The sequence below is a fragment of the Anolis carolinensis genome, chromosome 3 (assembly GCF_035594765.1).
Source record: "Anolis carolinensis isolate JA03-04 chromosome 3, rAnoCar3.1.pri, whole genome shotgun sequence".
NCBI lineage: Eukaryota > Metazoa > Chordata > Lepidosauria > Squamata > Dactyloidae > Anolis > Anolis carolinensis.
The window spans coordinates 238780878-238794244 of NC_085843.1; the positions used below are offsets into that span (position 1 = coordinate 238780878).

Here is a 13367-nt window from a genome sequence, read left to right on the forward strand (position 1 = left end):
CAACTTTGATGTGCATCTTTTTATTTAAACTATTAAAATTATCTCAAGGATCATTGTATTTTCCTTGGAAGACAGGGACAGAGTCCCATTCAGATTTTGATCCTTTAAAATGTATGCCTCCCTTGTCAAGTTCCCTAGATGCTCCCACTGCAATGGCTCTATTTAGTATTGAAAGAGTAGTAACTGTTAAAATTACTTTTATGGGGTAATTAATTTCACAGTTGCCTGCCTCTTGGGTTAATGTTTGTATTTGTCAACATTGCATAATTTGCTTACAAGTTGTAAAATACCCATAATGTAGCAAGAAGTATTCTTTTATTTTGCAGTTGGCTCTCCTGACTGAACTTTCTCGAGACCGTGGTGGTGAAAAACACGGGCTTCTCCATGTCTCCCAGGGTGATTCTGCTCTGAATAGTGTCTTCCAGAACGAGACCTTCCAGCTTCACCTCACACCACCACCTCCTCTTCTGGATGACTAATTTCTGCTAGTATGAAAACACCATGAAAAGTACTTGGAGGTGCTCTGCTCCTCCATACCCTGATGATGGAAATGGCTCACTTTGAACAAAGCAGACAGGACATTGCCACAATGCAGTCTTGGCAAGGATCGGCTGTTTTTTTCCTTTTGTGATTTGTTTAACAAAGCAGAAGGAACATTTTAAAATGTGGCTGGGCCTTCTTTGCAGCAGGCTTTGCCGAAAGCTATCAACTACTCTGTTAGACCTATGGTGTTCCTTGCTGGAGCTGAACACAACAGTACTTGGGGCAACTGTACTAAACCCCAGGGACAGCGAGTCTGCAACAAGACCTTATTTACATAATTGGAGTCTGTTCCCTTAGAGAAGAGTACCAAGGGAATACAACAAATGTCACTAATCTAAAGTTGACATTTCTCAGGCTTCCTTTAACTATCTCATTTAAATTTAGCACAAGCAGTGGAACCCTACAGTTAGAGTATGAATGCAGAATGTGCAGCTCAGCCAAATGAGACAGAGCGGCCAAGGATGACCCGTTTGTCAGAACTCTAGCAAGAGTCTGTCTCTAGCATTCTTCCTCTGATTTCAGTCATCCTCATAAGTGGTTGTATGTTAGTCTCCCTGATAGTGATTCAGAAAAGTTTACTCTGACAGGTCCTATTCTAGGAAAATGCCACTTCTCAGCCTCAGAAATCCTGCTAACAAAACACACTGGAATATGCTGTTCAGCCAACTAGACAATGGCAAACATTTGGTGTCAGCTTCTGAAGCCTGCAGTAGTCGAATGCCAGCATTTCCACAGTGATCTCACTGTTTCTCATGTAGCAAAATAAAACAGCACATTCATCATTTATGATGGTTGCTGCTGCTGCTGCTGTTAAGTCTCTGAGCTGCATGGAAAGAACATCCCCTTTCATTGTATCTTGCCACCACCCTAGTCCATCTATCTGTAATGAACTTTGTAGTGAATTAAAAGAAGGCATTCAGATGGTTGTCAGTGTTCTTCCCATTCTCTCTCCCCCCCCTCTCGCTCTGCCTCCTGTGCAGAAAATTAACAACCTGTTATTTAGGAATGGAATGCAAATGTCTCCTGCCTCCTTTATAATACAGTAAAATTTCTCATCAGCATCTTATTTAATACACTTACATCTCCAAAAGCTGGCATTCAGCATCTTTCCTTGCCTGTTCCCTGTTGTCTTGATATTTGTAAATATACCAGTATGTAAGAAGTGTGGATGAAAAGGTTCATGAAGAACAACAGATCCCACCTTGTAGCACCTCTGCTACAGAGTGTGGAATCAAACTTTAGTAATATTCTATGCTGAACTGTTTGGGTTTTCTTATTTAATACTAGCTTGGGGACTCGGCATTGCCTGGGTTATTTGAAAAAGTCAGTATTTTAGTTGTCCAAAAAGCATAAGGTTATGTGTGGGTAAACTACAATTCTCATCATGCCAGGTTAACCTCCTGAAACTCCATCAGTGGTTAAAGTTTGTCATGTTGGGCAAGTTTTCTCTCTAGATGCATCATCGGTGGGGTTCAGTGTGCTCTCTGGCTGGAGGGTAAACTACAGCTCCCACCATGGTGGGTCAGCTCACCTCAATTCCCTCCAGTAAGTTCAATTGGTCATGGGGGTTCTGTGTGTCAAGTTTGGTCCCAGTCTATTGGTAATGGTGGTCAGTGTCTCTGGATGTCGGTGAACTACAACTCCCAGAAATGAAGGTCAGTTCCTCTCAAACCCCTCCAGTATGTTTAGTTGGTCATGGGGGTTGTGTGTGCCAAGTCCAGGTCCATCATTAGTGGGGATCAGAGTGCTCTTTGATTGCAGGTGAACTATAAATCCCAGTACCTACAACTCAAATGTGAAGGCCAATTCCCCCCATAACTCTCCAGTATGTTCTGTTCGTCATGGGGGTTCTTTTTGCCAAATGTGATCCAGGTCCATTGTCAGTGAAGGTCACAGTGCTGTGTCTTGATGCAGGGTGAACTACAACTTCCATCCTGTTGAGTCAGTCCCCCAAAACCCTCCAGTATGTTCAGTTGCTGATCAATTCCTGAATAGGAAAGGGCTATGGAAGAGGCAGTGGGTGGGGTCATGCAAATTCCACACCAATGGGGAGAGAAAGGAACATTGGGAAGTGTCTTTGGTGGAGGAAACACATAAAATCTAGGATGAACTTGTCCCCGTATGAAGGCCTTCACTTGGGTGGTGGACAGTATGGTGTTTGTGGAGGACATTGGCAGGGCTCTTGGACATGTTCATGGCACCTGCTATAACCTGCAATGTTCCTTGGAAGCAGGGCCATTGGTGGCTCCTCAGCACTGGGAGTTGCAACTGTTTGTGGAGGTGGGAGTCTGTCTGTGTAAATGGAAACCCCTGTCACGTACACGCATACAGATTTGCACTTTTATTATGTATATAGAGTGATTTTTGTAACATTTTTGCATCATTAAGGGTGCAGACATTTCCATTAATAATCCTGATGAAAACCTTGTGTTGTAAGCCACTGCTTCTCTTTCCCTACCTAATGCAACTGGTGCTTATAAAAAATTACAGAGCATTGTGACTTTGCATTATACTCATTATCCCATTAAATGTATATCCTGAATAAAAAAAGGGTGAGGGAAATGAAAAGTATGAGACTTGCGGTGTTAGAAGAAGTGGTTTCAAGAACATAGCACCTGCTGTGTGGAAGTGAGTCTGAGATTTGATTTGGGGAGGAGCTAACACTACCTTTGTATAGTTCAGCCCCAGTTCCTGGAGCTTGGCTAAGAGGCAGCAAGGCCAACAAGACATCTTTTATAAGTGTTTAGTGAAAGAGTTTTCAGGTGATTTCTGTTTCAGTGCCTATTTAAAACTACTGAATATGGACGTTGAAAGAGTTGCTGCAATACCATAGTATGCTTGTGTTTTTGCCATAGGATGTTGGTAATTATATCTGCAGCAAGTGCAACTTGGTTGCCCTATTGGAAGAGAAAGTTCAGCAACTTGAGGCCTGTGTACTATTCAGCATATTAGGGAGCATGAAATTTTATTGGACATAGTATGTAGATTGTCCTGGATGAGGAGCACGATCTATCTGGGGAGGCAAGTTCCCAAACACAGGAGGTAGACATTTGGAGGGCTGTGACATAAAGAAGTAGATGGTCAAGGGACCATTGTGTGGGTTCAGAGCTACAGGTTCAATTTAAAGCTCTCTCCATCTTCAGTGATGATGAGGAAAAGTAACAAGAACAACAGTGCCAGCCCTCAGAAAATGTCCAGATATTTGCTGGAAGACAAACTTTACTAAGAGCATCAAGTCCAACAAATTCTTCACTTGCCTTGTGGATGATTTCATTGTCCAGAAGGTGGAAAGGGCCACAAGGGAATCAGCTATTTTAGATCTAATTTAGCCAACAGTGATGACTTGGTGAATGGGATGGAAGTGTTGTGACCATGTTCTCCTTGTTATACAGCAGAAAGAGGAAGCCAAGCATAGTCAGACATGCATTCTAGACTTTAAGAAAGTTCATTTCCGTAAACTTAGGGAAATACTGGTATTTCTATGGTCAGGAATACTACAATACTAAAATATGGAAATTTGTGATGAATGGAAGTTTTTTCAAAGTGAGATACGAAAAACAAAATTTCAAACAGTCTCATTGAGGAGGGTATTGAAAGTTCTTTAAACACCCATCCTGCTTTCCTTAAATATCCTCCTGAGCTAAAATTTAAAAGGGACATATGCCAGAAAGGAAAATTCAGTTCAAATAAGTAGCCAGCATGAGTAGAGAGAAAGCCAGAAAAACTAAAGAAGAGAATGAGCTGAGGCTAAACAAAAAAGTTTTTTATATGCCTGAGAGTGCCTTGGATTGCAAGAAGATCCAACCAGTCCATCCTCCAGGAAATAATGCCCAGCTGCTCACTGGAGGGAAGGATATTAGAGGCAAAGATGAAGTATTTTGGCCACATCATGAGAAGACAGGAAAGCTTGGAAAAGATCATGCTGGGGAAAATGGAAGGAAAAGGGAAGAGAGGCTGACTAAGGACAAGATGGATGGATGGTATCTTTGAGGTGACTGGCCTGACTTTGAAGGAACTGGGGGTGGCGACAGCCGACAGGAAGCTCTGGCATGGACTGGTCCCTGAGATCACGAAGAGTCAGAAACGACTGCGTGAATGAAGAAGAAGAGCAAAAGAATGAACAAATAAATTGTAGAGCTACTGCATGGAGAAGATGGCAAAAGGCTAATGAGACAGAGAAGCAACAGAACTACTTAATACTTTTGTTGCCTTAGTCTTTAGGCCAATCCAGACATGCCCTGTTTCCCAGGAACTGATGCCAGGTTTTCTGCTTTAAACTGGATTATATGAGTTCTCACTGCCAGATAATTTGGGATAAACAGAAAACCTGGGATTAGATCCTAGGATATAGGGACTATCTGGAAGTGCCCTTCTTCCCAAGGGAAAACAGTGTTTAACTTGGGGAAAATAGAACATATGCAGTAGGAGGAATGCAACACAGAACAGTGAAAAAAATACTACAGGGATTCCTACCTACTTCAAATCAATTAAAGGCTCCACGGCCAGATTAACTATATCCAAAGGTTTTTAAAGAATTGGCAGAACTAATCTCAGAACCAGTGGCAATAATCTTTGAGTGTTCTTGGAGGACAGAAGTCTTGGCAGAAGTCTCCATTTCAAAAAAAAAGGGGGTGGGGAGAGGACTCAATTACCACCAAAATGGTAAAAACTCTGGAAATCACGCCATATAAGGAGCAGTTTAGGAAGTTGGATATACTTAGCTTGAAGAAGAGAAGGTGAAGAGTGCTGTGAACCATATTTAAATATTTGGAAGGGTGTCATATTGAAGATGTTTTCTGTTGCTCCAGAAACTAGGACATAGAGCAATTGAACCAAACTACACACATTGAGATTCTAGTTAAACATTATGATGATCTGATGCAATACACTATTTTAGAATGTGACAGAGTCTCTTCCTCTGTGGGTTTTAAACAGAAGCTGGATTTTCATCTGCAAGGGGTGTTTTGATTGTGATGGGGGTTGGACTGGATTGTTCTTGTGGTCTCTTCCAACTCTATGATTCTATGAAATTGAGTTTCAAAACCAGAAGGAACCAAGCATAGGTTCTACTTAACAGGAACTATTGAATAAGCAATTGGCTGCCATGGCTCACATTTAAACACTTTTAAAAAAATCTCTAACCCCCCAAAATCTCCATACTTTCATGTTTCTTAGAATGATTTTGTGTGTAGTGCTCTTTTTATTGTTTGATGCTTAGGAACAATGGTGCTGTGAACCATAGTATATAAGAATACTTAACTGAATGCCCTTTAGTGGAACTACTCCTTAAATGGTAGCCTTGAATAAGTTGCAACAGTGCTAAAATAGCAAAGTGAAATATGCAGTGATGAAAGTCATACATACACCTGCACATTACTCAAAGTGGAATATATATTTTCCTTGTACAAAATAAGGGAAGTTACATGGATACAATTACATTAATTCAAAACATTTCATGATGTTTGATTACTGCGGGCAGAGAAAATTAGGTATTGATTTTTCTGGCTTCATCCTTTTCCCTTAGATACGGTTACACCTACTTAAATAAATGTTCAACTTCTTCCTTGATTACAAAGAAATTGAAAAGAGCCATGATAATACTATGAATATATCATTTTCTTGTGCCCAAATATACGTATAAATATGTATGAATACTTCTGCTGCCTCTGCATTATTAACAATATGAATTGACACTTCTCAAGTTATTCTGTGCCTAATATAATCAAGCGAGAGTACTTAAAACAGGCGATTGCAGACTTTGAAAGGAAAAAAGGGAAATAAGATTATAGTAAAGAGACTGTCACAATCTCAATCAACAGTTGTTAGCATGCTAGTAAGAAAGATGTCTGTAATGGATATTTTAGATCCGACTGTCCATTATCACAGTGCTGTTACGGAAATTTGCAATGCAACAATACCTCAAATTCGGGTTACAACTTGCAAACATGGGGTGATGGAAAGTAATAACTAAAATGGTTAGGTGGCTGGACTGGTAGGAAAAACAATTCTTCTAGTGATGTTTTAGAAAACTTTCATGGCCGGAATCACTGGGTTGCTGTGAGATTTCTGGGCTGTATAGCTATGTTCCAGAAGCATTCTCTCCTGACAAAGCTGGTCAATTGCAACATTCATACTTGCCTCAAACAGACAAGAGATTTTTTCTCCCACCCTGGATATTCCACAGATATATAAACCTCACTTGCCTAGTTTCCAACAGACCTCACAATCTGAGGATGCCTGCCATAGATGTGGGCGAAACATCAGGAGGGAATGCTTCTGGAACATGACCATACAGCCCGGAAAACTCACAGCAATCTCTTGGTTATATTTTTTACTGGCAGGCAATTGTATACAATGGGATTAAGATATTAGTCTACCATCCCTTGCATCTTCAAATGTTCTTCAGAAATTATGTTTTGGGTGTCCTTTCTATCTCTTCAAACTGGACTTAACTGGAATTACTTTTGGAAATAGGAAAAGTTTTCTTCCTCCAACCTAGAATGGTCATTCAGATGTTAAACACTTGCTCAGAATATATGCCCACAAACTACTTTTCTGGCATATAAATGACTGGGGAGAATTGGAGCAAGTGACCTAGAGCAAGTGTAGACAACATACATTATCCTGTTATTTTAGACTTTGATTCGCATAATCTGATGCCCATATGACCAATGGCCAGGAATTGTGCACATTGTAAGTCATTTCCTCTTGAGAACACAAGGTTGGCTATATTTGGACTAAATGAACTATCTTTTACGGCAATCCTTTATCTTGCTAAGTATTAATAGGCTTCTGTTTGTAAACTTGCGTGGGTAAATCTGTCCCAGAAATTAGTATGTTTACAAATATTTTAGAGAGGAACAATATGCATTTGGATCATTTTATCTGCCCCTTTCCCACCCATGCCCTAAATCTAGAGCAGTGTTTCTCAACTTGGGGGTCGGGACTCTTGGGGGTGTCAGAGGAGTCACTAAAGACCATCAGAAAACACACATTTCTGATGGTCTTAGGAACCCCTTTGGCAAAGAAGGCTGAAGATCTCTCCACCTGACTTCGGAAACAGATGGCAAATCCTCCCACCAAAAGCCCAATTCATCCTATCGTTGGTGGAGTTCAAAGAGCTCTTTGATTGTAGGTGAACTATAAATCCTAGCAACTGCAACTCCCAAACGTCAAGGTCTATTTTCCCCAAACTCCGCCAGTGCACATTTGGGCCTATTGAGTATTTGTACCAAGTTTGGTCGAGATCCATGATTGTTTGAATCCACAGTGCTCTCTGGATGTAGGTGAACTACAACTCCAAAACTCAAGATCAATGCCCACCAACCCTTCTAGTACTTTCTGTTGGTCATGGGAGTTCTGTGTGCCAAGTTTGGTTCAATTCCATCGTTGGTGGAGTTCAGAATGCTCTTTGATTGTAAGTTAACTACAACTCCCAAATGACAAAATCAACCCCCTCCCCCCCGCAACCCCACCAGTATTCAGATTTTGGTGTATTGGATGTTTCTGCTACATTTGGTCCAGTGAATGGAAATGCATCCTGCATATCAGCTATTTACATTATGATTCATAACAGTAGCAAAATTACAGTTATGAAGTAGCAACGAAAATAATTTTATGGTTGGGGGTCACCACAACATGAGGAAATGTTGAGAACCACTGATCTAGAGGTTAGAAGAAGTTGAGTAACGAAGCTGCATATTAGATTGCTGTGACTTTCTTTTAAAAGAAAAGAGGGGAAATCACAATTTGAGTTGAAACTCTGGTGGGTAGGAGTCTCTTTTTCCTTCCAGCGTAGCATAGTGAAGTTGAACCTTGAGCCATATGATAAATCAAAATGAAGGTAGAGACCACAGAAAGTGGGTGTATAGACAAGAAAAAGCATTCACAGCCAGTTTTTCAGACCGAACCAGGCTACATTTATCACAGCAAATGCCCTTTTGTGGAACTGCCTGGAGGCTTGAGGTTCAGAAAAACAAAAGTGAGCAGTGAGATGTAAGTGCCTGCCAGCTAGACTAACCAAAGACATGTTTGACAGATGATCGGGAGACTCACTGGGTTTCTTAGGTATTTATAGCCTCCGATTACAAAAGTTCACAAAGTAAGGTAGTCCTTAAATCAGCTGTACAAATGATTCTCTTGATTCAGCTTTAAAAAGAAAATAGTCTGGGCTTTAAGCTGAGATTTTATTATTTCTAAGAAAGGTCATTTGAAAGGTCAGAGCCCACTGGAACTATTTGATAGGTGACCGTGTATTTCTTGGGAGTGATTAAATGTGGAGGAAGGTTATGCATTAATGGTTTCAGGATATTTCATATCAGTGAATATAGCTGACTTCCCCAAACAGGCCACCCTCCAGATGTGGACTACATTTTCCATTAGCTATCACTGTCATAATCCGTCAGCATGATGGATAGAATATGATGTGAATCAGGTTGGTGCAGAATAGAGACGGATAATGTACAGCCCACTAGAGGTTGTTGGACAACAACTCCCATAAGACACCATAGTCAATGATGAGCCAAGCTAAGAGCTACAGTTCGATGCCTTCTGGAGATCCACACTTGGTTCACACATGATATATAAAATGGCTGTAAAAACGTCTGTATTAATTTTTGCAGAAGATTTTGACAGAAACATTTAAGAGCACTTGGTTTTCTAGATCCTTTTGAGAGGGAAAAAGTTGAACACTTTGGGCCTATGTTGTTAGTAGAATTGTGCTCTTTAATAATCCAGCAAGGTAGCGAAAAAGCTGAGGAGAACATAAAACTTAAAGGATATAAAAAGGAAAGGCATAACTTTTATGTACTAGAAGAATGTGTAAGTAGGGATGTATAAAATGCTCCAAGTTTTTGTTTGTGGAAGGAGTGTGTGCAAAAAATGTGTCCTTCTCCACTGTCATCTTTGTGCTTCACAGGTAGCGTTAGAATAAATGTCAAACTGATGCATTAAACTGTGTTCATGTTCACATTCCCAAACATGCATTTGTATCTTCTGGCTTTGTTTCCAGGACCCCCTCATGGATATCAAAACCTGTGGTTGCTCAGGTCTCATTATGTACAATGGCATAGTGAAATGATGTCCATTATTATTGTTTATTTGTTCAGGCGTTTTTTACTCTTCCTGACCTCACGGACCAGCCCACACCAGAGGTTCCTGTCGGCCGTGGCCACCCCAGCTCCTTCAAGGTCAAGCCAGTCTCTTCAAGGATACCATCCCTCCATCTTGCCCTTGGTCAGCCCCTCTTCCTTTTTCCTTCCATTTTCCCCAGCATCATTCTCTTCTCCAAGCTTTCCTGTCTTCTCATTATGTGGCCAAAGTACTTCATCTTTGCCTCCCTCCTTCCAGTGAGCAGCCGGGCATTATGATGTCCATTATATAAACTAGCAAAATCAAGGTTAGCCTTTTGGAATTTTGATTTTTGATTATTTTAAAGCCATAGACGGTTGAACCCATGGATGCAGAATCTGTGGATATGGAGGAGACTGTGATATATATATATATATATATATATATATATATATATATATATATATGTGTGTGTGTGTGTGTGTGTGTGTGTGTGTGTGTGTGTGTGTGTGTGTGGTGTGTGTTTATATAGTTAGAATATAACCACTTACTTAGTTTCCTCCTGCATATCAAGAACCATTATTAATTTCAAATGTTTTTGTATGCATCTCCCAAAATGGAATAATTATTTTTCCACTTAAAATTCACAGTGGTATTCTATTTAGTAATTCAATTTACAGGTTTTACTTCTTCCTTTGATGCTTTCTGTAGCAGCCTTTTAATAATGTTGAATATGTGTTTTGACTACTACTTGCCCAAGTGGGTGATCCTGCCTTAATCATGTGACAACTACTTCAATAGTTTTGATTGTGCAACATAAACACTTGAATTCAACCTTCAGTGTCTAATGTTCGTCATATTCTTTCCTGCTTTGTTGTATAAAAAAAATTAAATTTTGTAAATTCTTCTCATAGTTCATTGTTTTATCATTTTGCAATATTGTTTATTTTTTGAAAAAAGTACCAAGGCTTCCATGCAAAAAATAACCTTTTGTTTTCTGCATGACCAAGCTACACTGAATGCGTAGGATGATCTATTCTGAATGTGACTTTGATGGAAAATAGAAAAGCGTAACATTAATGTTCAGCTTTGTTTAATGTGTAGCATTCGATTAAAAAGCAGAATAGGAGGAAAGAAACTCACCTGTCTTGTTTCATAGCGACTGTCAAAGAAGATGGAAAAGGTTTCTCTTATAATAATAATTTCAATAAGCCAACCAAGGTCTTTTCTAATTGTTATGCTAGAGCAGGGCTCTTTCATATTTATGAAATGGATTAGCAAATCTGAAACACAATGAAGAATTCTTTCAATTTGGGGTTTTTAAAAAAACCCTTGAAATTGGCAGCAGCACAACCTCTTGATCTAGAATCCTTCTCCCTGGATTCAAGTAGGTACACCAGTCAGCTCCTTGTTCCTACCCTCTTGGGAAAATGGAAGACAGTTGTTCTGTGTAGACAAGAGATAAATGCTGGAGAACTTCTTTAGTGATACAGGAGGGTCTAAGAAAAGTCACAGAGCTCCTGTTGCACCAATGACAAAGAGTGTGATTTTAGCTTTGGGTCCAAGCTTGAACAAAACATGCCTAGCACGAGCACTCAGTCTCCTGCAATTCCATTTGTCTGAGAATAATCTCTTCCCTCAACTAATATTTGAGAACAAGTATATACTTTCCAGGAAAACCACTGAGTCTTTGTTCAGTATTCTTCTGGCAGTTCGCTCTGCTCCTCTTTCCTCTTAATTACTGCCAGCTGGATACATCCATGACAGTGAGCCAGGGAATCTGTTGCAGTCTTTTGGATGCACTTTATAGAAGCTATCCAGAGTGCTAAAGCCTATCCCAAAGCAAATTCAGCACCTTGGATAGCTCATTGAAAGCTCAGACTAAGGCTTAAAGTGGAATCTCCTTGCCCTGGTCGCGCAATGGGTTAAGTCCTTGTGCTGGCAGGACTGCTGACTGACAGGTTGGCAGTTCGAATCCAAGGAGAGTGGGTGAGCTCCCTCTGTCAGTTCCAGCTCCCCATGCGGGGACATGAGAGAAGTCTCCCAAAAAGGATGGTAAAACATCAAATGTCCGGGCGTCCCCTGGGCAATGTCCTTGCAAATGGCCAATTCTCTCACACCAGAAGTGACTTGCAGTTTCTCAAGTCACTTCAGGCATGAAAAAAAAATCTTTGCCATTGATATCCTCCCACCATTTCCATAATCTTTTATCTGGTGGTTTCCTCTCTACATCTGTTTGTTATTCAGTGTAAGCAAAGGAGTGTTGTGGTTTCCTGTCCACATTTTCCAGTGATAGCCTTGTGCCATGCAAAGGGCACGAGGGACCTGTAGGAGTCTTGCTGAGGTTTGGTTCCTCATTGCAGAGGACAATCCATGAAAATGGAGTTGACATGCAACATTTCAAACATCCTTTTCTGCAACTCTCCTCCCGTGGAATAGGTAAATGTCTGTTCTACAGTCTTTTTTCCTGTCATCTCCCCATTCTATCTGCTGTGTTGTCCAATTTTGTATAATAGGCATTCAAAATTTGATGTGTCATGTCTTGTTAAATCTCCAGCTCTCACTTTGCTCACTTGTTAGATCTCCAGCTCTCATTATATGGCTCAGGCCTTCCCTATCTTCATGATCGCATCTCTCTTTACGAACCAGCGCAGGCTCTGAGATCTTCAGGGAAGGCCCTCCCCTCGCTCCTGCCATCACAAGCACGGCTGGTGTGGACGAGGGATAGGAACTTCTCAGTGGTGGCTCCCCAACTCTGGAACGTCCTTCCCAGAAAGATCAGACAAGTCCCTACACTGTCCTCTTTCCACAAGGATCTGAAAACTTGTGGTTCCTGCAGATTTTTGAGCAGGATTAGTCCTAGGCCCCCCAGGTTTTAACTAGGAACCCGCTCAGCACTTTACCCACTTCCCAGCCCTATGACATTTTGTAACTGCTTTTTAATTTTTTTGTGATTGTTTTGAAATGTATGTTCTTGTTTCATGTTTATATTCTCTATTATGTTTAATTCGTTGTATGGTTTCTTTGCTATGATGGAAACCACCCTGAGTCCTCTCGAGGAGATAGGGCGTTGTATATAAGCATTATTTATTATTGTTATTATTATTTCAGTATATATATCAGTATATCAGTGTAACAGCATCAATTGCCACTTGTAAGCCACCCTGAGTCCCCTTGGGAGAGAAGGGCGGGGTATAAATAATTGAAATAAATAAATAAATAAATAAATATTTATTTATTTATTTGCAACTGTGACTACTACTCTGCACTTTCCATGCAAAGCTAGTTTATAATAATAAAGCCAATTTTTAAAATTAAGACTATGGCTGCACCCGGTAATTTTCTCTCATAGAATCATAGCATTAGAAGAGACTTCGTGGGCCATCCAATCCAACCCCCTGCCAAGAAGCAGAAAAATCGCCCCCAAAGCATCTCCCTGATATACATGTAAAAGCACACATCTCATGTGATGCATTGAATATTGATATCTAATGGTATCCATCATTTGTATGCGTAAAGTAGCATAGTAGGGAAGAATGAATAATTGAGATCAATTATGCTAACAAGGGGCAGAATATATACTAGAGGCAAATTAGGTGAACTGAGTATGTGCACTTCCATCTATGGAGTTCAATTATAACACAGTTGCGAAGACTGCGCTCTGCCTGCAGAAGGTTCAGGGTTCAACCCTCAAGTTCCCTCATTAAAAGGATCTGAACTATCAGAGCCAGAAAAACCTTTGCCTGTCAGAAGTA

At 40.4% G+C, this 13367-nt stretch overlaps 1 protein-coding gene across 1 annotated transcript in view; it reads left to right on the forward strand.

Annotated features, from left to right (window-relative positions):
• vps8 (VPS8 subunit of CORVET complex) overlaps positions 1 to 10525 on the forward strand; it is a 146099-nt gene extending 135574 nt beyond the window's left edge. The window contains exon 46 of the mRNA XM_062976463.1: positions 327 to 10525. Within this exon, the coding sequence (XP_062832533.1) occupies positions 327 to 479 (153 nt within the window). The 3' untranslated portion in view covers positions 480 to 10525. The remainder of the gene's footprint in view (positions 1 to 326) is intronic.
• Positions 10526 to 13367: the final 2842 nt, after the last annotated feature.